The sequence below is a fragment of the Dipodomys ordii genome, unplaced genomic scaffold, assembly GCF_000151885.1.
Source record: "Dipodomys ordii isolate 6190 unplaced genomic scaffold, Dord_2.0 Scaffold35, whole genome shotgun sequence".
Lineage (NCBI taxonomy): Eukaryota > Metazoa > Chordata > Mammalia > Rodentia > Heteromyidae > Dipodomys > Dipodomys ordii.
This window is the reverse complement of record NW_012267251.1, coordinates 2,090,172-2,115,641: the sequence shown is the minus strand read 5'-3', so window position 1 is coordinate 2,115,641 and position 25,470 is coordinate 2,090,172. Positions and strand designations below refer to the sequence as shown.

At 41.5% G+C, this 25,470-nt stretch overlaps 1 protein-coding gene across 1 annotated transcript; it reads right to left on the bottom strand.

The window, feature by feature from the left end:
* Nucleotides 1-724: 724 nt before the first annotated feature.
* Nucleotides 725-24,849, bottom strand: Adss (adenylosuccinate synthase; the record flags this gene model as incomplete). Its single annotated transcript, XM_013017287.1, has 12 exons — nucleotides 725-1,805; nucleotides 3,922-4,071; nucleotides 9,557-9,654; nucleotides 10,671-10,795; nucleotides 11,671-11,825; nucleotides 13,180-13,306; nucleotides 14,462-14,543; nucleotides 16,645-16,752; nucleotides 17,136-17,202; nucleotides 21,093-21,143; nucleotides 22,999-23,067; nucleotides 24,741-24,849. Coding segments are annotated over 12 exons (1,194 nt in total), but the record flags the coding sequence as incomplete, so codon positions are not given.
* Between the last annotated feature and the right edge of the window lie 621 nt (nucleotides 24,850-25,470).

The following is a 25,470-nucleotide window of genomic DNA, read 5'->3' as shown; positions in this document are numbered from 1 at the left end:
ACAATATTTCACTTCTAAAAAAACACTTGGCCAAAGTTGAACCATCAGTATCATAGTAGCAATGTGTGTATTTTTTAATTTCACCAGTCCTGGGGCTTGAACTCAGGGTCTGGGCCCTGAACTTTTTTTCCTCAAAGCTAGCACTCTACTACTTAAGCCATAGTGCCACTTCTGGCTTTTTCTGTGTGTGTGGTATTGAGGAAGCGAATCCAGGGTTTCATGCATGCAAACACTCAACAACTAAGCCACATCCCAAACCCGTTTTTAGTTTTGTTTTTTTTTAAGGTATTGCTGACTTCTGATTTGGAAAGGAAAAATGAGTTAACTGTATATTTCCTTCTGAGGCATTACTGAAAATGTTTCAATAATGCAATGCTTATACCCAAGATAAGGATATGGACTTTAAAAGCCCATTCAATTTCCACTAATATGAACAGAATTCACATATTTTAACATATTTACATATTTCAACATACAGGTCACTAATCTGTATGGACTTATAATACCACCTATACTGTTTATTTATTGAGTCTAATGATGCTGCTCCTATTTTAGAACTCTTCTTGGACCAAGTATTAATAAAAATCATACACTGGAGAAATATTTAGACCTTCACAAAGATTTTGTTTCTAATGTCTCCTTACCTTGCCCACACCCTGAAAGGAAGCAGCAGCTCCTTTACACCATATCTCTACTGCCAGAACAAAACACAATACACATAGCATACTAGAAATATTTGGTTCTTTTTAATCAGCTGTTGATGGCATAATAAAATAAATTTAAGTGGTAACTAATTTAAACATTTACTAGTTCACGGGAGGATAATCTACAACACAATATGTTATGCCTAACTATCTAAATAACACACACCCCTTTTTTGTTTTTCCAAATAAAGGAGAAATGAAGGCATGATCAAATTTATGACACCTGCATATGATTTGGTAGATATACTGGCAGGCACAGTGTTGAAAACCAATCCATTAGATTTAGATTTTTAAAAAAGGAAAGCTACACATCTCAGTTCATATCTAAAACTAAACAAAAATATCCACTGAGTATCATAATAGATCTTTTAACGACTATTAAAAAAAACATTATGGTAGTTGTTTTGGGGAAGCATCTTTTCTCTTTAAACACTTAACGCATTAAATAATCTGTAGAGAGAAGTAAGTTCTGTACAAAGGGACCCATTATAACACGCCCCTTCTCCCTGCCAAAGCTCAATTTTGCAATGGTCTCTGCCAAAAATACCAGTTCATATGTTAAGACAGAATCCATGGCATTACGGAGTTCACAAAGCCCATCCTGCCTTCACTTTTTCTAACAACAAAAGTTACAATGAAAGAATGATCAGAATGTAGAAATGCTTGTGCAAAACTGCATTGTTCTTACTATCTACAGTACTAGGGGGCAAAACTAAGGAACATACAATGACAATGAAGAAAACCTACATTGGAGGTGACTCGAGTTCAAACAAAAAGTATTCTACCTATTACTAAACATTGAAAGGAAACGTGGCACCATGAGCGGCAGGAGCAACAGGCGATTCGGCCATTATGCCAGGTGAGGAAGCTGGCACCAGAATATGCCCAAGTCTATCTTCACAATAGCCACCACCTCACAGCCCGGAAACCGGTGCCAGGCTCCACACACATTCCATGTCTTCATTCTGGAACTTGTAAGTCGTAAAGGAATATTTGAGTAAGTCTCTTCCCTCCCTGGTAGGAGTGTTTCTTACATCCCTGGCCATCCTTAAAAGAGTTGAATCATAGACTCTCTGGATTTACCCACACCAATCCATTTCACTGGAAAACAGAACAAAGACAAAAGGACATCAATCATCCACCCAAACTTCTCAGGTCACCATTTTCCCTAGAAGCTTGTGCTTCCTGCTAGCAGACAATGCCTGTTCCTAATGGGCCACAGACACAGTCAAGGTAGTCACCTCTTTTCTGCTTTTTTGTGGACCTCATATTTAGTAGTCAAGTGCACTTACATCACCCAAGCCATGCTCCCATGCTAACACGCTAGTTGAAATGTACAACATTTATAACTTCTTAATCCCTAGTGACTAGGATACTAAAATACTAGCCTAAACCAGCAGAGACTGGAAGAACTTTTGATTATCTGATATCTAGAAAAGCATCTTTGATAAACAGATAATAAGTAGAAGTGTCGCTGCACCTTCTATACCAAGTAGATACAGAAGTGTCACTGTACTTTCTATACCAAGTAGTTACTGAAGTGTCACTGCAGCTTCTATAGCTCAAAAAGTAGAATTATAGACCAGCTTGCATGGCCTGCCACACCAGCACGAGGAACCCCTAATCATTTGCAGCCCCTGGCTTTAGGGGATCTGTAAAGTTACTGGGTTCCACATGGCACTGTTAGCATAAACTTTTATAAGTGTTCACCAAAGTCTTTGTTAGATTCACTGCTATTTAGTTCAGAAAATGGTAGCCAGTAACAGGAGGCAAATATGCTTACTCAATTTGATACCACACGGAAGGGCTACTGCTCATCAGGAAAACAAGAACCACAATACAAAATCAGTCCATGCATACTAGATTTTACATGGAAAATATCCTGTCTACTTTTTCTTTCAACTCCCATTCATGTAAGAAGATAAACAAAAGCATCTCTTAAGAGACAGACTCCACAGCCGGGCACTGGTGGCTCACGCCTGTAATCCTAGCTGCTCAGGAGGCTGAGATCTGAGGATTGAGGTTCAAAGCCAGCCTGGGCAGGAAAGTTCATCAGATTTATCTCCAATAAAACCACTAGAAAACTGGAAGTGGTGCTGTGGCTCAAGCGGTAGAGTGCTCGCCTTGAGCTGAAGAGCGCGGGGACAGCGCCCAAGCCCAGAGTTCAAGCCTCAGGACCAACCGAAAAAAAAAAGACAGACTGCACATAACTTTATTGTGCCTATCTCACTGGCCAGCTTTAAGTTTTCATTTTTAATAGAGTTTATCCAGTCCATTTTTTATTTTCTACTAATCTGATTTCCTCTTGTATGTAGTTATTTCCTAATGCCTATTCAAATAAACTTCTCCAACTCTTAAAGGTGGTTTCACTCAAATGCGGGGGGGTGGGGGGAAAGCCCATAAACTAGTTTTCAGTGAGGGTGAAAATCAAAAGAAAAGAATGAACGATCATGGGATAAAAGCAAAAACATGTCAGAGAAGCTAAGAGGGAATCTACAAACTTGTGGCAAAGTGCTTGCCTAGTAAGTGCAACTGGGTTAGATCCCCAGTAACAAAAAAGAAAAAAAAAGTTTAAAAACCCAAACAGAAAGTATTACATTATTGTAAGGTCTGCCCTGCGAAGGCAAGGCAGACTCCTCCCTCCTCTTGGCCAAGTCTCCACCTGTGTCACCTAGGTAACTGGCACACCTGGAAGCAGTCGACTCACCCTCCTCCAAGGTCACATCTTGGGCTGGCCCTGGTCATGCCTCCCATCAGACCATGGGAGGGTCCCAGGCCCTGAGGTCACATCTGCGTCCAGTGTGGCCATACCCTTCCACACACCTGGCTGCACCTTCCCCTCAGTTTCCCAGGCAGGATATCAGCTAGCCCCTTTCCACCGTGTGCTCTCCACCATGCACTGCGGGGTAGCAGTTCAGTAATAAACTTCTCCTTCCTGCTTGAATTCTCATGTGTTCTCTTCATCAGCTACCTAATTAAACCAACCTATTCAATTTACCTTACAATTATGTGTTCTAATACATTGCTGGGAATCCTGAGACCTCTTCAAACCAATAATCTTTGCTTCTGTTTGGAAGGTCAGTTAAGGCAGAAAGAGCAGGGCTAAGGTACAGCTTGACTAGCAGCACAAAGCCCTGAGATCCATATCCACTTCCCTGCTCCCGAATACAATGATTTTTTTCTTTAAATTGAAGATCCTAGTTCATAAAATGTTTACCTGGAATCTGAAGCTCATCTTCAACAAACCGAACATACTGTTGTGCATTTACAGGTAGCTCCTTAAATGTCCTTGCACTGGATATGTCTGTGTTCCATCCTGGGAGAGTCTTGTATTGGACTTCAACTTTATTTAAGACATCATGGTTAGCTAAAAGTGAAGGAGTAGATACGTTCATGGTACATCTTGTTTATTGTCAAAAATCTTTTGGACAAAGTTCAAACACTTATCAAAACCCTTGGCATCAGAAATGTGTTGAAATTTAGAAATTTTGGGCTGGGAAGGTGGCTCAGTGGTAGAGCACTTGCCTTGCATGCCTGAGGCCCTGGGTCTGATTCCTCAGCACCACATAAGCAAAAAGAAAAAAAAAAGCCGGAAGTGGCGCTGTGGCTCAAGTGGTAGAGCGCTAGGCTTGAGCTGAAGAGCTGAGGGACAGCGCCCAGGCCCAGAGTTCAGGCCCCACAACCGGACCCCCCTTCTTCCCCCAAAAAAGAAAACTGAGGGGCTGGGAAGGTGGCTCTGTGGTAGAGAGCTTGCCTTGCATGCATGAGGCCCTGGGTTCGATTCCTCAACACCACATAAGCAAAAAGAAAGAAGCCGGAAGTGGCGCTGTGGCTCATGTGGTAGAGCGCTAGCCTTGAGCTGAAGAGCTGAGGGACAGCACCCAGGCCCAGAGTTCAGGCCCCACGACTGGACCCAAAAAAAAAAAGAAATTTAGAAATTTCTTAGGTTTTAGAAAGGTAACAATTGCCAACAAAAAGTAACAACACTACATTCACCAAGTGGGGAAGTTTCATGAAGCAAACATTTCTGGAGCTGTATGTGATCATTCACTCCAAGTAGAGAGAGGCCACACAGTTCTAACATCAGTTCACACCAAATCAGTCCTGCCTGGGAAATGACATTTGATGCCAAACTTAAAACTTTCCATTTTCAGAGCACCTCAGATTTCTATACTATCAGCTGTGGATGCTGTAACGACAGAACCTCCCAGAAGGCTTGCACATACTTACCCTCTTCAGAGCCTCCCCTGACCTCGTCCTTCACACAAAGGAACCACTGTCCACGTTCGATGGCGTGTGGGTGTGGGAACACAGAGGACTGGGTCACTTGGCCTAATGTGGAACAACTCTGAAGAGCTATTCTAGCCCCACAACTCTCCAAAGGATCACCAAGGGCAGCACCACTGCTCAACTTCTTTCTCCACCTGCCTGCTCCCATTTCCCTCACAGCATGCTGCTCACACTTACGAACCGCTGCAAATCTCCACAGCCATGTTTCTAGAGAACTCAATTTTAGACAGTTGATGCCAATAGTTTGAGAAGGATCTAAAATGGGAGCTGAACTGAATGAATCAGCCCTGCTGAGTCCCTTGGTTCCTCTTCCACTGTCTACCAGAGCAGTTAGGACGCGTCTGCTCCGTGTGGCCCGTCCAGCATGTTCTCAGTAGATCTCTGTCGCTTGCACGCACGGGAGGGCGCTCTGTATCAGCGCACGCTTGTCCCAGGTCTCCCTCCACTGCTGCTCCCTTGGTTTGTATGGAGCCTCTCTCTCACTACCTGCTGTCACATGCTAAGCAGGTCCTTGCAGACCACGTAGAACCTGGTCCCTTTCCGCCTAAGTGCTTTCTTGGTTGGGATTTGGCCTTTAGATTCTCTGCTGATGAGGAGGGAAAATAGAGGTAGATCTAAGACAGTCACGTGGTGCCCCCTTTAAGGCAGAGGCCTCTACGCATCAAGCAAGGGAAGCGCTGACATTAGTAGATGGCAGTGAATACGCCACAGGCTCTGAGGGTTTGGACTGCACCAACCCAGTGTCTCAGCCGACATCCTGTCATAGCACATTAGTTGGAGTTGAGATTATAACATTCTCTAGAGCTCTACTGTCTAGGTAGCCAAGTCCTGAGACTAATTTTCTTCCTTATCCCCCTCCCTATAGGACATGAGATTCTCTCCAGATGCTGCTGGGAAAGGCTTCTGACACATTTTACCTTAAACTGCCTCAGTCTTTATGAATGCATTCATCAAAGGCCACCCATTCCCACTGTCCCAGTGTGCTGAGTCTTCAATGGTCTTGGTTCTCAATTCCTCAGATCTGCCAGTGTTTTGCTTTGCATTAGTGTGACAAGAACATTAATAGCTTATTGCTTAATTGCCACTCCACTGCCCATTGGCAGTGATCACTGCCAGGGACCTCCCTTTCCAGCCATGATGAAATGCACAGTTCCAGACCAGTTCTGAAACTATGACAACTGAAGAGTAATCCCAGGAAATGAGACAAAGAGCAGAACAAGACTGTTTCCTGAGAGACAGAAAGGAAACAAGAGCAAGTCCTTTCAAGACACTGGCATGGAGACTGGGAAGGTGGCTCAGTGGTCGAGCGCTTGCCTTGCATGCATGAGGCCCTGGGTCTGATTCCTCAGCACCACATTAGCAGAAAAAGCCAGAAGTGGCGCTGTGGCTCAAGTGGTAGAGTGCTAGCCTTGAGCTGAAGAACTGAGGGACAGCGCCCAGGCCCAGAGTTCAGGCCCTATACTGACCCCCCCCCATTCCCCCCCAAAAAAGAAGACACTGGCATGGGCAGAAAATGGCAGCTCTACTAACCTCAAGTGAAGCAGAAACAGATTGGCAAGGGAGGAAGCAGAGGGAGCTGTAGACAAGGGCCCCTGAAGAATGGTCCAATGCCACAGCCTCAGCTCAGCTTGGCTGGACTGTTGGGGCAACAGCAGAACTGTCAGATCTCAGCCGGTAGCTGCTGTACAGCTGAGGGTCAACAGTGCTGGTGAAAGAGCAGGCTCACCAGAGCTCGGAATTGCTAAAGTTTGGAAAGAGCTCGTGAGTACACTTTAGTAACTCTCCTGGCTTCCAGGTGATATGGCAGAAAGGCTATTTCTTAGAGCGGTACCCTTGAGTAAAACCTACCCCCAATCTCCCCACACCTCTCTCTACTCCAACCCCTAATAAAGCCAAATACTACCTCCCCTAAGATCCACAGAGGAAAGAGAATTGGAAGACTGATACACACGTTTAGGGCACATCTTGGGCTTTCCATAAGTACACTGGCAAAGCACAAAACAATAAAGTTAAAGATGACTAGTCTCAATTTGATGGTGCCCTAAAATAAGAATCATTACTACGGAGAGGAAGATAACAGAATCTCAGTCTCTGCACTATATATCTACAGTGTTCAATACTCAGCCAGTCACTAGGTACAGAAACAGTCCTTAGGCATTTCACAACTAAGGAGTAGATCAGTGAAGAGAAACCAAACTTAAGATGATCCAGAAGTTGCAGCAAAAGGAAAGTAGATAATATTAAGAAAATTCAATCATTAGGCTGGGAAGGTGGGAAGCGCTTGCCTTGCATGCATGAGGCCCTGGGTTCGATTCCTCAGCACCACATAAGCAAAAGAAAAAAAAGGCCGGAAGTGGCGCTGTGGCTCAAGGGGTAAAGCGCTAGCCTTGAGCTGAAGAGCTGAGGAACAGTGCCCAGACCCAGAGTAAAGGCCCCACGACTGGACCCAAAAAAAAAAGAAAAGAAAATTCAATCAGTAAAAAGGCATGTTTCAAAAGAGAAAAAAAGGCCAGGGGCTGGTGGCTCACGCTAGTAATCCTAGCTACTCAGGAGGCTGAGATCTGAGGATTGAGGTTCAAAGACAACCTGGGCAGGAAAGTCTGTGACACTCTCATCTCCAGTTAACCATCAGAAAACTGGAAGTGATACTGTGGCTTAAGTGTTAGGCACTAGCCTTGAGCTGAAGAACTGAGGAACAGCATCCAGAGTTCAAGCCCCATGAGTTACCAAAAAAACCCAAAAAATTGTTAATATGTGAACTATTGAAATATGCCAGTAAGGAACAAAGTATAAAACAGAACCAAGAGCTGGGCGCTAGTGGCTCATGCCTGTAATCCTAGCTATTCAGGAGGCTGAGATCTGAGGATTGTGGTTTCAAAGCCATCCCAAGCAGGAAAGTCCCTGAGACTCTTATCTCCATTAAACCACTAGAAAACCGGAAGTGGCACTGTGGCTTAAGTGATAGAGCGCTGTCTTGAGCTGCAGAGCGTAAGGACAGCGCCCAAGCCTAGAATTCAAGCCCCCGACCACCACCAACAACAACAAAAAAGAACCAAATGGCAATTCTAAAAAACAGTCTAGTCATTAAATAACTATATAGCCAATCATTAGAAAGTATCAAGTCTGAAGGACAAAGAAAAATAAGGACAGATAATGACCAGGATCATCAAAGTGTGTGAGTGTGTACATATACCTTGTCACAAAAGGAAAAGAGAAAATACTTAAGAGGCCAGGAACTTACCAGATGATAAAATAACACAGGAATGTCTGTGTAGCAGGAATCCTTTTGAACTCACAGTAATGAGCTGCAGCAGTGAGAACAGCAGCAGTATGTATTGTACAAGGGCTCAGAGATGACTAGCTAAACTCCAGGGCTGGTGGAAGGAGATGCTATTGTAGGACTAAGAATCCTAAAATAGGAGAAACCTGACCTGATGAAAGACGTAAAGCCAGGCCACAGTGCCTCCTTCAGAGACAAGATGAGCTTCATTAGCATTGGGTATAGCAATCAAGGTGACAGCTAAGAGAAGGGAGTCATCAGAGAAGAAAGCAGTTGGAAGACAGACAAGTAGTCAACAAGGCCATCAGTCAGTCTGTAAAAGAAACTTTCACTTCAAAATGAAGTTAAGGATGGGTTATCAAGGGGCTGGGGATAAAGTCCCAATAAAAAATAATGACTACCAGGACTGGAAAGTTGGCTCAGTGGTAGAGTGCTTGCCTTGCATGCATGAGGCCCTGGGTTCGATTCCTCAGCACATAAGCCGAAAAGGCCAGAAGTGGTGCTGTGGCTCAAGTGGTAGAGCGCTAGCCTGAAGCTAAAGAGCTGGGGACAGCACCCAGGCCCAGAGTTCAGGCCCCATGACTGACCAAAAAAAAAAAGACTACCGAGTAACCTCAGAATCTAAACTAGCTTTCACAACCATCACACAAGTGGCAGAGAGGCTAAAGCTAAATGGAGGCTCTGCCCCATTCAACACAACAGCTAGCTGACTGGGAAAGAGGACACCTAGGCATTCTGAAGACAGACACAGGACCAAGGTGACACTGAAACCACAGCACCCCTGCTAGTGACACGGCCAGATTATAAATGCTATCTTGGCCCAACTTCAGCTTGCAGGATCTCACTGGTTTCACAGATTTACCTATTCCTTAATTCTCTAATCTTCAACCATAATGTCGGAACATGCTAGAAACTCTATATTGGTTCCCTGGATTGTTATCATGGAAAAGCAGACTTTGAAAATCTTTAAGGCCAGTAAATAATGGCTCACAACTGTAATCCTAGCTACTCAGGAGGCTGAGATCTCAGGATCACAGTTCCAAGCCAACCTGGGCAGGAAAGTACATGAGACTCTTATCTCCAATAAATTGCTCAGGAAAAGAAAAAAAGGGCAGGAAGTGGCACTGTGGCTCAAGTGGTAGTGCTAGCCTTGAGCAAAAAAAGCTCAGGGACAGCACCCAGGCCCTGGCCCAGAGTTTAAGCCCAAGACTGTCAAAAATAAATAAATAAATAAATCTTTAAACACAGACTGGGGGAGTAGTGGGGGTGGGGGGAAGAGTACCTGGGAAATGAGGTATGATTTCACCATCTAACTTGTAAGCAACTCCAACTTTGATTTCTGTAAACATGTCCAAAATGTCCAACTTGGTAAGAGCCAACCTAATTTTGAAGAAAAGGCAATGGTAAACATCCACTCTTAATACCTATCTGATTGATGTGACAGGAGGAGAAAACTGCAAAGTTCAAAGTTCCAAAGCAACTCTGAAAACAGGTTAGCACTGTATTTTAAGGAATGTCATACATAAAACACTAGAGAGCAATACATTGATGTACACTCCCGCTGAGTTACTTTCTAGTGATGACAACAGTCCTCAACGGTAGCTCTACTCTCGCTCAGGCTTCTTATGACAACACTGACTGTGGGAGGCACCAGGCGTTGTTATGGATGCACTCTGTGCCATGCTCTGGGACACAGAGATCACCAACCCACATGGGGACCACAAGATCAAGTACACTCTCACACATGCCCTTAGCCCTCCCTTCTGGTTACCATCTTACCAGCACTTCAACCCTTCCGGTCAGAATTATGAATGAAGAAACTGGGGCTGGGAAGGTGGCTCAGTGGTAGAGCGCTTGCCTTGCATGCCTGAGGCCCTGGGTTCGATTCCTCAGCACCACATAAGCAAAAAGAAAAAAAGCCGGAAGTGGTGCTGTGGCTCAAGTGGTAGAGCGCTAGCCTTGAGCTGAAGAGCTGAGGGACAGTGCCCAGGCCCAGAGTTCAGGCCCCAGGACCGGACAAAAAAAAAAAATTTAATGAAGAAACTATCGCAGGGACCTCTTCATGATACATGAAATTTCCCCAAAAAAAGGTTTCTAAGGGAAAATCTATGAAAATTAGACATACATTGTATTTCTTCTAGCTAACCTACTTAGCTTGCCTTCTGTACTTTCTTACATGTCAGACTATTGTGATTCTTTTGTGCCAACTTTGGAGAGCTAGAAATACAACTTGGGGTCTCTCTTCTTCTTACTTCTACCTAGAACTACAATTTTGATTTGGAGACTAGGAGTGGTATTTTTCTACAAGGGCTTTACCCTAAGTCAGCACTCCACAAAAATCAAACCTGACCAACAACTCTCCTACGATTTCCTTAAAATGTGTGGAGAACACTCACGCAGTAAATCCATTGATCATATGAGCATATTTGATTGAAACAAGGTCCAGCCAACCACATCTTCTTTTCCTTCCAGTAGTGACACCAAATTCCATACCTCTCGTTTGTAATAATTCTCCAATTTCCTAGAGAATGAAAAACAGAACTTAGAAATTAGGATGCCAATGCTATACACCTTATATAATATATATAATAAGCCAAAGCCTCTTCTGATAAACTCCACAGAGATGATAGATTTTATCTGAGGGCAGTAAACAGATCACCTTTGGCTTCAAAATCTAATGCTACATAGGTAACTTTGTGAAGTGTAAACTGCAAGATTTTTTAAAAAGCAGCTAAATTATACCTATTTAAAATAAGTTGTTATGATCTGCACATGTATATGAAGTGTCCCCCCTCAAGGTTTACGTATTGAAGGCTTGGGTCCCAGCTGGTGGTACTGAGAGATGACTAGTTCAAGTGCACTAATTTATACATTAATACTTATTATATTAATATGGTAATAGATATATTACTATATGAATGCATTAATCTACTGATAAACTCATAACTGAATGGACAGCTAGGAGATGGAGTTACTGAGGAAGTAGGTACACCAAGAGTGTGCCTCTGAAAACTATTCCGGATTCCTTGGCCTCTGCCTCCTCCTGCCTTCCTGGCTGCCCTGAAGTGGGCATCTTTCCTCCACCACACCCTTTGTCTCAATGCTTGTCTAACTATAGGCCCAGAAACAGAGCCAGACCATGGACTGAAACGTCCGAAACCGTGAGCCAAAATAAACCTTTCCTGTCTTTGTTTTCATAGGAAGTTTGTCACAACAGTGGAAAGCTAAGGCATAAGTAATTAATAAGTAATAGACAAATCCAGTCAATTGTTCTGACCATAGTCTGATATTAAATGAAAGGCACAGGAAACCAGAATTGATTAAGGGGAAAACCTACAACAGGCATGCCTTTTTCTTTCCATAGTTTTAACTGGATTTTCTAAGAACTAGACTTACATTGTCCTGTTCTGTAGGGAAGGCGCCAATACCAACTCTAGTGGTATAAGCCTTCACCACGCCATACACTTCTCCAACATTCCGAGGCGGCATACCCAAACCCGTACAAACGCCTCCAACCGTACAATTTGACGAGGTTACAAAAGGGTAAGTCCCTAAAACAGAAACAAACATTAAGATAAGCACACTTTCATCTATACTTTCAAACAGAATTACCTTCACAAACTCTGCACCTGAGTATATTGTAGGTTTCTGACAGACTTGACAGAGCAGAACTGTCCCTGCCCTCCTCACGCCTCAATGTCTTCTTTTGTGTTGAGAGCTTTAAGGGAAGAAGAGCTTCCCCTAGAGTGCAGCTGGTGGGTGCATGCTGACTCAGCTCTACAGTGGACACTCACTCAGAAATCCACCCATACATTTGAACAGAACCCCTATATTTCAAGCAGATCCAATTCCCCATATAAATATTTAAGGTGCAGCAGCAAGCTGGAGTGACAGCAACGTAGTAAGAATTATGTGAATTCCACATTATCCCCAGCTCTGGATGTCAAGCCACGTATAATCTCAAATTCCAAGAATGGTTAAGAATGGTGTACTTTTTCCCTCCTTCACACTAACTGTTCACTCTGCTAGCTGAGACACAACTTCCCTTCCAGACTGACTAGGCATATGTAATATCACAAGCCCATATCCATTACAGAGAAACGCACTCACTTTAGTATATTAGGGGTCAAAAGCCAGTGAAGTGTCAGCCATAGCTGAGAACAATCAGCATAATCTGGGATAATTATGAATGGATGCAATCACCAATAAAGTTACCACCAATAAATAAGAGGGATAGTAGTTTGAAGAAGGTAAGCATTGACCTTCTGGGGATGAAGAAGATACTCTGAATCCACTCATAAAGCCTCATGCTCAGTGGAAACAGGCTCTCATAAGTCTAGCAATATGCATGTTTAGTGTATACTTCTCTTTTTTTTTTTTTTTTTGAGCCACAATGTCAATTCCAGTTTCCTGGTAGTTTACTGGAGATAAGAGTCTCACTGACTTTCCTGCCCGGGCTGGCTTTGAACCATGACCCTCAGATCTCAGCCTCTTCAGCAGCTAGGATTACAGGCATGAGCCACCAGCATCTGGCTACTATATATTTATTTAAAGAAAGGTTGAATAAGATTCTTCCATTGAATTTGTCTTATTTTACTATTACAGAGAAATGAGACTTTGGATTAATGAGCCAACTAATGAACTTTACCATTTATAGAATTCCAAATCCACCGATTCAAGATGACTGCATTCCCCTCCCCCCCCAGTGAAGTACCAAATCTAACACACATATTGTGTTTCCTACAATATTCCTTTAAAAATCTTGGCATAAGATGACAAACTTCCACTGTGCCTAAGCACAAGCTAAAAGCATCACCTTGGAGCTCCCTGGTGCTCACATGAATTATTTATATCTTAAGTACTTTAGGTTCAGTCAGGCTCCCTATGAATCACAGTGTCACTTACCAAAATCAATATCTAACAGTGCTGCATTTGCACCTTCTACCAAGATTTTCTTTGGTGGTCCATGTAGGGCCTCATATAGGAAATAAACTCCATCTCTCACCATTGGTTTAATCCTTTCCATATAACCCTATGCACAAAAACAAAAACCAGTTTCCATGTACACCAATGTATTCACAAAATAACCAGTATAAGTATAATTATCTGACTTTGTAACAGTGAAAACTGATCAATGCAGAGTAGAGCTGGGCACCAATAGTTCACACCTATAATCCTAGTTACTCAGGAAGCTACAATCTGAGAACTGGGCTGTGAAGCCAGCCCAGTAGACAAACTTGGAGACTCCTATCTCCAATTAACCAGAACAGCTGGAACTAGAAGCATTGCTCAAGTTGTACAGCATCATTAAGAAAAAAAAAACAGAACAAAACAAAAAACAGGAACACCTATCACCTATTAGAATCTTCTTACCAATTCCATTTACTATTCTTCATCTACTTCACATTCACATGGAAGATGTATAAGTAGACCTGAAAAGCCATATCCATACTTAGGCACATAAATTATTTCCAAGTTGCGAATAATAAAATTAAAATATTGTTGCATAATAGAACAAAAAGAAGATGGTAGTCTACTTTCTAAACAATTACAAATACCTAATATTTTGGGAATATTTTTAAATTTGTAAATACAGGCTATTCAGTGAAGACTATTCTTGAACAGCATATAGTCTGTAGCCTCCCGGAAATGATGCTGTTAATTAGCATACACACAGTTCACCAATAACTGTAGAGCCTCCACACTGCTGTCTAACTTAAGCACCACTGACACCTAAAATTTGCCAGTAGGGAGCCTCACCTATGCCCAGTTATTTTACTCTTTTTTTTTTTTTAGAAATACAATGCTAAGGAAACTGACTAGGGATCACCACTCCTAAGTGGGCTGGTTAGTTTTCTTATCACCCTACACTGCCCCTTTGCTGATCTATACTATAGTAAGTGCAAGTCTAGGCTCTTGTCTACTCAGAATGAACCAACAGCTCTTCATACCCCAGAACAAAAGCTAAATTACCTGTCATTACATGCAAGTCCCATGCTCTACTCCTGCTCCAGCTAATGTCCCATCTGAGCCACACCGAGTCAAAAACTCAAAAAATGCTAGGTCCAGGCATAGCTGGTAAATTTCTTTTGGCAGTTTTTATACAAAACTGGATTCACTAAAAGATCTACTGATCAATTTGGAAATCAAATGTTTTAAGCATATTAAAGAGCTCAGAAAGCATTACCTTGAGTTTCTGTAATTCACCTTCAATGTCTACTTCCAAAGTAGGATATATAGATTTGTACTGGTTAGCCAGAACTTTGAACCTAAGAAATGCAGAGAAATTACAACACTCTCTTTAAAAAATATTTCGAACAGTCAATTCAAATGATTTCTGTAGAGCTTAAGTAGGCTTACTAGCAAATTATTCCTGAAACTCAAAATAGTTGTTTTTGTTTTCTTCTTTGTGCTGGTTCTGGGGCTTGAACCCAGGACCTAGGTACTGTCCCTCAGCTTTTTTGCTCAAGACCAGCACTCTTCCACTTGAGCCACAAATCCACTTCAGCTTTTTTGGTGATTAATGGGCGAAAAAGAATCTCACAGACTTTGCCTTGGCTGGCTTTGAACCACAATCGTCAGATCTCAGCCTCCTGAGATCCTAGGATTACAAGTGGGAGCCAGCTACAGTGCCCAGCTACAGATAGTTTTTTGAGAAATAAAATTTGAGAGCTGGGCTGGTGGCTCAGTGGTAGAGCGCTTGCCTTGCATGCATGAGGCCCTGGGTTCGATTCCCCAGCACCACATAAGCAAAAAGAAAAAAAGCCGGAAGTGGCGCTGTGGCTCAAGTGGTAGAGCACTAGCCTTGAGCTGAAGAGCTGAGGGACAGTGCCCAGGCCCACAGCTCAAGCCCCACGACCAGACCCAAAAACAACAACAAAAAAAAAAGAAATAAAATTTGACACAGGAAATCAGCTGTATGAATAAATGATACTGCCAGGATACTTATTTTCAAGTTTGAAACTAAGCATAATGTGTATGCTGGGAGAAAAGAAACACAGAATGATTGAAACCTGTAAAAACACAAAAAGACTTAAAAGACTTAAATCTGTATTTACTTTTAATTTTTTACTGTGTAAAAAAACCAAAGGGCTAGCCAGGCACTGGTGGCTCACGCCTATAATCCTAGCTACTCAGGAGGCTGAGATCTGAGGATTGCAGTTCAAAGCCAGCCTGGGAAGGAAAGTCCATGAGACTCTTATCTCAATAAACCACTAGAAAACCAGAAGTGGTGCTGTGGCTCAAGCGGTAGAGTCCCTGCCTTGAGCTAGAGAGTGCAAGGACAGCGCCCAGGCCCAGAGTTCAAGCCCCACCACGGACAAAAAAAAAAAAGGGCAAGGTTAACATGATGTAAGGGAGACAGAGGCAAGTGCTTGCACATGGGCTCAGACTGTCAGTGGAGCTGCCCTGCAGTGCACACACAGTGTTAAGAGAAAGGTATGCAACAAGCTCGTCACTCCGGCCTTGATGGCACTCACGGCACTGGACAGCTCCTACAGAGAGCACCATCTCGCCGGCATTTCTGGTTTAAAGGGTACTTGAATAATTTACCGGGGGCTAGGGAGCTAACTGGTTTGGAGGGAGGACAGGACAGTCTTTGATCTGCAAATCCCCAGGATGTGGGACATATGCCCAGTTTCTCAGGAAACCATTTTTTTTGGGGGGGGAGGGTGAAGAGGGGTCAGTCATGGGGGCTGAACTCTGGGCCTGGGCGCTGTCCCTCAGCTCTTCAGCTCAAGGCAAGCACTCTACCACTTGAGCCACAGCGCCACTTCCGGCTTTTTCTGCTTATGTGATGCTAAGGAATGGAACCCAGGGCTTCATGCGTGCAGGGCGAGCGCTCTACCACTGAGCCACCTTCCCAGCCCTCAGGAAACCATTTCACACACCAAGCCTCAACACAATCTGGCCTTGTCTTCTTGTGCTATTACCCCTATCTCATTACCATGTGATTTTCATGAGCTAAATCTGAAATTAAGACCCAGTCAGAAGGTGGTAAAAATAAATGACATCTTTTAAAAATCTATCACAACTTAACTAGAATACTGATTTTATTATTTCTTTACTCCAGGGTTAAACTTTTTTTTTTTTTTGGTCGGCCATGGGGCTTGAACTGGGCCTGGGTGCTGTCCCTCAGCAATTCAGCTCAGGTGAGCACTCTATCACTTGAGCCATAGCACCACTTCCAGTTTTCTGGTGGTTTATTGGAGATGAGTCTCACGGATGTTCCTGCCCAGGCTGGCTTTGAACCGTGATCCTCAGATCTCAGCCTCCTGAGTAGCTAGGATTATAGGCGTGAGCCACCGGTGCCTGGCCAAGGTTAAACAAAAATCCATTTGTTCTTTCAAATTTGAAACACAAGTTAATTACCTCTCAGAGAAGCCACTGAAGTCAGATACAAGATCACACATCCGAAGTCCACTCCGAGCAGCTTTGGAAGAATAAACTGGGCCAATGCCCTTTTTTGTGGTACCCAAACTTGAAAACAAATTATAACAAGCTTTGAATTATAGGACAATGGCAGGTATTATAGTAAGATCAAAGAATGAATTCACATGACTATTTCCTATTTATACTATTTCTTATAAATTTTCATAATTCTACTGGTTTTCTCTGAATTAAAAAAATATTTAAACTTCTAACCTGAAATTTATACATCAGGATATGGACATGCTTAAACTACAACCAAAACAATTTTAAAATTAGAAAAAAAATCATATTGGAGGGAAAAACAACATACTGGGGAAAGGCAAACAAAGGGGTGACATTGTCCAAAAAGAAATGTGTTCATTACATGACTTTTGAAACAGTAACCCTGTAAGTTAATAATAATAATAAAATTATGCATTTTTTAATCATACTTTTTTCCTGCTTGCTCTTGTCTTTGTTGTTCCTGGATGCCATCAGCTGCTTGATGAAAATCAAATACTATGGAGAAATAAAACAAAATCAAAGTTGCTGTGGAAATAAAGACACAAGACAACATATTGTGCTTCAAATTACAGAGGTTCAAAATCCTTCAAAACTCATTATGACAAATTATATGGGTAAATCTGAACAAGCGGTAATGGCAGAAATAAGATTATAAAGCCAATTGGCCTATTAGTTTGAAAATATGCCTATGCTATCTATTTACAAACTTTAGTATAGTCCAATTTTGGACCACCCAACCCAAAATTCTAAAGTTCCATTTGCAGAGGATCAGGCATGTAGAAGCTTCTCCAGGAGGAATATGCCACCTTCTACACCAGGTACACACTCAGATTCTCTTCCCACCACCAAGATTGACAAGTATTAAGACAATATCAGTTTATTCTACTAGCTAACTTCCTATGCCAACAAGTTCTCAAATATTTACTCATTGAATTTATGGCTAGTGTTATGATGACGCAGCACTAGAATTCTGATCCCTGAATAGGTAGCTAAGATTTTTTTTTTAAACAGCTATATGGAAATAGAATTTAGCAATAAAACTCACCTAGCCATTTTAAGTGTACAACTCAATGGTTCTTAGTATATGGTTTCTTTTCACTAATGAAGTTACTGTTTCCAAATTAAGAAGTTGAGACGTAGAGATGTTAAACAGAAGGACTGATGTAAGGATCTTGGAAGTAATGGTAGTTTTTGTGAAAGACCTTCTAAACATACATAGAAGTAGCACTGGAAGAACAGTGAACTTCTGGACAATGAAACTTGACTGATTCCATGAAACTTGGCCTAGAAGCACAGTCCCTAGTCTCCTGCTTTTCAGATACTATGACAAGCTCTCTTGTTTGGCACAATGATAGCCACAGCTTTGGATAATCAGCAAGGATCTGATGCTCTTACTAGCAGAGCTTGACAGGGATTTTAAATTTCCATTATGTCATTTAAAATTATACAGTAAACCAAATACTTGCACTGGTGACACATAACTAGGTAAACATAACATTCTTAAAATTACATAGCCAGGTGCTGGTAGTTCACACCTAGTAATCCTAGATCTGAGGATCACTGCTCAAAGCCAGCCAGGTAGGAAAGTTCGTGAGACTTGTATCTCCAATAAACTACTCAGAAGAAGCTAGAAGTGGAGCTGTAGCTCAAGTGGTAGAGCACTCGCCTTGAGCTGAAGAGTATAGGAACAGCGCCCAACCCCAGAGTTCAAGCCCCACGACCGACAAAAAAAAAAAAGAAAAAAAAAAAGAAAAGGAATCCTTGCATCAGTTGCTTAAATATGTTGACAATGTACAGACGTGGCCAACAGGGCTGGGAAGGAGGCTCAGTGGTAGAGCGCTTGCCTTGCATGCCTGAGGCCCTGGGTTTGATTCTTCAGCACCACATAAGCAAAAAGAAAAAAAGAAAAAAGCCGGAAGTGGTGCTGTGGCTCAAGTGGTAGAGCGCTAGCCTTGAGCTGAAGAGTTGAGGGACAGCACCCAGGCCCAAAGTTCAGGCCCCACGATAGGACCCCCCCAAAAAAAAAAAAAAAGAAGTGGTCAACAATTTACTCTTAAAATTTTTAAATAGACAATTCAGAGCAAAGATATTAATAATGTACTGTGGAGTTTACAACATAAGGTAGTCATGAAATAAATTACAATAGCACAACAGTAGACAAGGACATGGAATCAAGCTATTGGAAGAATCTTTCAAGTCAAATATTCTTTGAAGGTAGATTTTGTTAAGGATGTATATTGTGAATCCTAAAGCACCTACTAAATGTATAAATAAGTATATATAATAAGCTAGCAGTACAGATAATATAACAAATGCTTAAACAATGAAGACTCAACTCTTTTTTATTGGTCATGGGGCTTGAATATACAAATATATATCACACGTATTATTACTAACATCTAAATTTTAGTCTGAGTTCGTGTCTAGGATCAATCTACCTCCATCAGAATTTTTTTTTGGGGGGGGTCGGTAGTGGGGCTTGAACTCTGGGCTTGGGCATTGTCCCTGTGCTCTTCAGCTCAAGGCCCGCACTAGCTCTACCGCTTGAGCCACAGCGCCACTTCCGGTTTTCTAGAGGCTTACTGGAGATAAGAGTCTCACGGACTTTCCTGCTCAGGCTGGCTTTGAACCGTGATTCTCAGATCTCAGCCTCCTGAGTAGCTAGGATTACAGGCGTGAGTCACCGGTGCCCAGCGTCAGAAATGTTTTTGGTTTTTTGGGTTTTTTTGAGTCCAGTCGTGGGCCTGAACTCTGGGCCTGGGCGCTGTCCCTCAGCTCTTCAGCTCAAGGCTAGCGCTCTACCATTGAGCCACATTCCAGCTTTTTTTTTTTCTGCTTATTTGGTGCTGAGGAATCAAACCCAGGGCCTCATGCATGCAAGGCAAGAGCTCTACCACTGAGCCAGAAATGTTTTTAAAGACATTTGTGGTAAAGGAAAAACTATTATTAAAGGAACAATAAAAATATAAATAAAATAACAAGAATTTCTATTTGTCATGGCATAAGTCAACTACTTTGCTGCTACCCTGGATCTCAGGTCTTTCTGCATGAACGCTGCCTCTGGCTGCCTGGTAAGAGTAAAAGCAGCTAAGTAACTTGTCACAACACTAAGCCATGTTGAGCTGTACCGTGTCGTCAAGCCATGGCAGGAGCATCGGCACGGAGGAGGGTGACAGCCCTGCCTGGTATTTTGGAGATTTTACATGCTCATACTGACAAATAGCTCTCAAAGTCCTGAGTGCAGTACAAAGATAACCAGCCCAACTCAGAGAACACCTAGGGCAATGACACTCATGTAAAGATATTTTGCAGTGACAACACTGAATTGTTTTTAAATTTCACTTATTAAGAAGCCCAATAGAGTGTTAACTATATGCTAATTTCAGTAGTTTACTTCAAATAAGTTATTTTATTGGTTACTAGTATTATTCCCAGGCTCTAAGTCTGTCTGGCTATTTCTGAAGACACTACTGATTTTTTTTTTTGGGGTCCGGTCATGGGGCCTGAACTCTGGGCCTGGGTGCTGTTCCTCAGCTCTTCAGCTCAAGGCTAGCACTCTACCACTTGAGCCACAGTGCCACTTCCGGCTTTTTTCTTATGTGGTGCTGAGGAATTGAACCCAGGGCCTCGAGCATGCAAGGCAAGTGCTCTACCACTGAGCCACCTTCCCAGCCCTACTATCTGATTTTTATACTTGACTGAGACATTTTATGAAAACTGTGACAAGGCTGCCACTTAAATAAAGGTCATTACTAAATCTTTAGCTGCTATTGCCTGAGGCTACATATAAATTTAAATAGTTTCAGTTCAGCTCAATCATATAGAAGATTCTTACATGGTTTACAGTTACTATTCTCTTTTGGCTAGTCTCTTAACTATGCAACAGCTAATTAACAATCCTACCAGTTCAGAAAGAGTAACAGGGAAGATAAGCCAAAATTTACTGGTAGCAGTTAAATTCTAATCTAGTTTATTCTAATCAATAGAGATTAAACTGGATAAAAGGCAGTAATTATTACATTGTAGGCACTGAGTCATTCTAAAGATTTGCCAAAGGGTAGAGGTACTCTAACAGGAGTTTTACTCTATGCAAATATGTGCTTTGTAATTTGATATGGCTTGTTCTTTAATAGAAACATAGGTGCCTTGTGAAAAACTGTTCATGTTATTCCTTTGCTAATCTTAATTCTGTCTTCAGAAATAGGTGTTATTTCAGCCTAACCCTTGTCAAAACAGGAAAAAAAAAATCAGAAAGATCTCATATGTCTGGAACTCTACTATAATCCATCCTTCTAAAGTTAAATAAAACTAAAAAAATTAATTATAAATGATTTCACTTGAAAATTTTATAATAGATATTTGAAATAAATAAATGTCCTCCATACCAATATGAGCTCGGTCAGATATGACAAGTCTTTTTTCCCAGCCTTCTAGACCTAAAGAAAGAGAAGAAAAGATACATTTTCTCAAACATTTTATGTAACAGTTTCTAAATTTAACTTTATAGAATGTCTGTTTCTTTTTTTGAAAAAAAAAAAAAACAAAACCAATCATGTTAGTAGCTTTTCTTCTGCACGGAAATATGTTCAACAAGTTTCTCATCTAACATTTATTCAATATAAATTTTTACTCACTTTGAGGAGTTCTGGAATTTAAACTCAGGGCCTTGCACTTGTTAGAAAGGTCCTTTATTGGGTCACACCAACCACTTTCGCTTTTGTTATTTTTAAAACTTTTTTTAAAATTAGCATAATTAGATGAATAAGGGGGTATTCCCTGTGACATTTCCACACATAATAAAAATGTATTTCTGTACACTTCCCCTCTTGTTACTCCCCCGCCCCCTCCTCCTCCCCTTAAAACAATTAAACAGTTTCAGTTGGCTACACTCACCTTTCATTCATCCCAATTCACCTTCTTCCTTAGCCCTCCCCATTGCTGCTGGCTGTGTCCCCCACCACAACCTGGACCAGCTTAACTTTTCTGTCATTCATTAACTGTGTATTAACTGCACTGAGGGGTTTCACTATGGTATTTCAGACCTGCATATGTGTTGTTTTGTTCAGAATAATCCTCTATTACTTTCTATTCTCCCAGTACCCTGAACCCCTATTAAGTGTTCACTGAACTTTCTTATGTAAAACGTTAGTGAGAAACAACCCCCCACTAACCAACAAGCTGGTGTGCACCTATAATCCAAGCTAAGGTAGAGGCATACAGGTAGAAGGACAGTAGTCCAAGGCTGACCTAAGTAAACACATTAAGACCACACAAGAAAAATAACTAAAACAACAGGGCCAGGGTATGGGTCAAGTGGCTGAAACCCTACCTAGCAAGCACAAAAGCCCTGAGTTCAAGCCTCAGCAATACCAAAATAAAAATAAAAATAGACGGAGGGACAGATGTAGAGAAAAAGCTTTTGCCATGCACAGGTATCTGGGTTTGATTATTAACATATCATAAGAATTAAAAACTAAAAAAAATTTAAAATTAGTAAAGAACTATTGTCAGTAATATCCAAGATTTGTTTTGGAAGTTAATTCTTTATAGACTAAGGAGAGCCTCCCCGGTAGTACACTACAAGGTAAGCTACTAGCTGAGCTCGGTAGGGCCTGTTCTAAGGTCAGGATTAAAAAGCCTCAGGGGAGAGGATGCAGCAGGTGAGCCAACCACCAAGGCCAGCAGAGCCGAGCACGGGAAGCACGGGAACCCCACGGGGCGCACAAGACACAGGTCCTAATGGAGGGAGGACAACAGAGACAGTAGGTTCTGCAGCCAGATAGAATAGTTAAAGACAACATACTTTAACATCAGCAAGCGAGTACTTTAACTCTAAGGGGAAACTATACAATGAGTGTCAAATTCTCCTCCCATCGTAAAGAGGCGGCTTAACAGAAAGGGGATGGACGGATACACTACACAGAAACAGCAATGCCCCTCGCTTGAATAGAAACAACCCCTGTCACCCTGGTCATCAGCCTGAGGGAGCACTCATGATCTAGGCAACTGGAGAATCCCCGAGAGTCCTGTCAAGCACTCACACATTCACATTCTAGACACCGTAAGGTCAAGTTTGCAAGTGACCAACCAATGCACAAAAATCTGAGACCTACATAAAGGTATTATTATGAGATGTCTCATGTTTAAAATTTTATAATGAATGAAATTTAGTAAATGACCTAAAATTGCTCTACAATAAATAACCTAAAAATTGAAGTACAAGACAGAAATGTTACTCCTCTGCTAACAGAAGAAAACAACAGCTTAACCGCTGGACTGGCTCTTCCATACCTTTTCCTTTTTGAACGTTTTTCTCTACTTCTTCAAACAATCCAGGCAGATGAATTACCACACCATTTCCTAAAGCAAACACACAACCCTCCACTTTAAACATCTGTACTTACAATGCATACATATATAGAATATGAAAACATAGACACTGATGATAATCGTTTAACTAGAACAGAAGCATAAGATAATGATGATTAGAACATTCTGAGTAACCAGGACGTACTCAGAAATTATTTGGGGTTTTACAAAGTTTACAACTTTGGTGGGGGGGGGAGGGGGAGGGAGGATGGGAAGGGATGGGAAGGGGAAACAAAGGAGGAGGCTACAATGTTTGATAAGAAATGTACTCATTATCTTGCCCATGTAATTGTAACCCCTCTGTACAGTATTTTCACAATAAAAATAAATAAATAAAAATAAATTATTTGGGTTTTAAACAGTAGTGTAATGTAAACAAATAATACAATACAATATACTGAATATAAAACACTAAAATTATACTCAACAGAACTTGAAATTTGTTTGAAATATTATTTTGAAAAAACTATAGTTTTAGTCACAGTAGAAACAAGATCAATGTCCATCAATTAGGGAATCACATTCTACTAATAATTATAAAATCAACTTGATGTGTGATTAAAATTTTTAAAGATGAAACAATTGAAAATAGCAGAGGGCGTCACTTGATGTAAGGGCTCAGAACCAAATCTTCTTGCAGTAAAAATATTTAGAAAATTGATTTGATGTTCCATTACTTCTTTAAAGAATTAAGATTGAGCCGGGCGCCGGTGGCTCATGCCTGTAATCCTAGCTACTCAGGAGGCTGAGATCTGAGAACCGTGGTTCAAAGCCAGCCTGGGCACGAAAGTTCGTGAGACTCTTATCTCCAATAAATTGCTCAGAAAACCGGAAGTGGCGCTGTAGCTCAAGTGGTAGAGCACTCGCCTTGAGCTGAAGAGCTGAGGGACAGTGCTATGGCCCAGAGTTCAAGCCCCACGACTGACAAAAAAAAAGAATTAAGATTGTAGCCAGGCTTTGGTGGCTCACACCTGTAATCCTAGCTACTCAGGAGGCTGAGATCTGAGAATCACAGTTCAAAGCCAGCCCAGGCAGGAAACTCCAACTCCATGAGACTCTTTTATCTCCAATAAACCACTTAGAAAACCTAATGTGGTGCTGTGGCTCAAATGGTAGAGCACTCGCCTTGAGCTGAAGAGCTGATGGACAGTGCCCAGGGCCAGAGTTCAAGCCCCAGGACCCACAAAAAAAATAAATAAATAAACAAAAGACTTAAGAGTGTTAGCTGGGAATGGCTTAGTGGCAGAGTGCTTGCCTAGTATGCATGAAGCCCTGGGTTTGATTCACAAACAGAAAAAGCTGGAAGTGGCACTGTGGCTCAAGCGGCGGAGTGCTGACCTTGAGCAAAAGAAACTCAGGGACAGTGCCTAGGCCCTGAGTTCAAGCCCCAGAACTGGCAAAAAAAAAAAAAAAAAAGACAAAAGAAAAGAAAAAGAATTAAGGTTGCCACTGATCACAGATGTACCCAAGCAGTCATCAAGGAACATATCACTGCTGGAAAATCAGAAGAGTTGCAAATAGCCAGTCTTAGGCACATTCTAGAAGGCATTATGGTCAAATTAACAAAGGAGCAGTGAATCACAGTCTAATGATGATTGAAATCAGCTTTTACATGAAAATAAATACCACCATCAATCCCCAAGTAGTTCCATTCCAATACTTACCAATGAATGCAGTAACATTTGGATTAATTATTCCACTGGGTAAAAGATGGAAATCATATTCCACAGAATCTACAACAACTGTATGGCCAGCATTATTTCCTCCCTGAAATATAAGGGAAAATTAAGTGTGACAGTAAGTAATGTATCTCCTTCCAAATGAACTAATAAAATTAAGGAATACCTGCTAGAATGTCAACATAACTTACAGAAGCCAAATATTCTTCATTGTAAATCGACCCATTAAAGGTTTGGCTTGAAAATACTTTATGTCCATTTGTTAACATGGAAAAGCAAAACCTGAGATAGGTTAGGGAAGCAAGGAGGAAGGATGAGGGAGAGTGCTGGCTATGGTGAGCTTGATCCATTGTATACAAATATGAACCAGGGAAATGAAACCTCTTATAGAGCTAATTGATGATTTATTAAAAAAAAAAAAAAAAGAGGCTTGGTTTTGTTAGGTTCTTTCTCCACTGTATTATATTTGCCAGATGACCCTACAAGGACCTAGAAATTGGAGCATTCAAGTTTCTGGAAGGCAATTTAGGAAAAAAAAAAGCGAAAAAGTTTAAAATTCATTTATTTGTCTGCCTTTGGCAGTAAAGAGAATATATAGTAATTAAATTACTAATGATATTTAACATATACAAAAATTTCTCAAGACAAAACTATATTCATAAATTGCTTTATTGAATGGCAACTCCTTTATACAACTACTTAAAGATAATACATT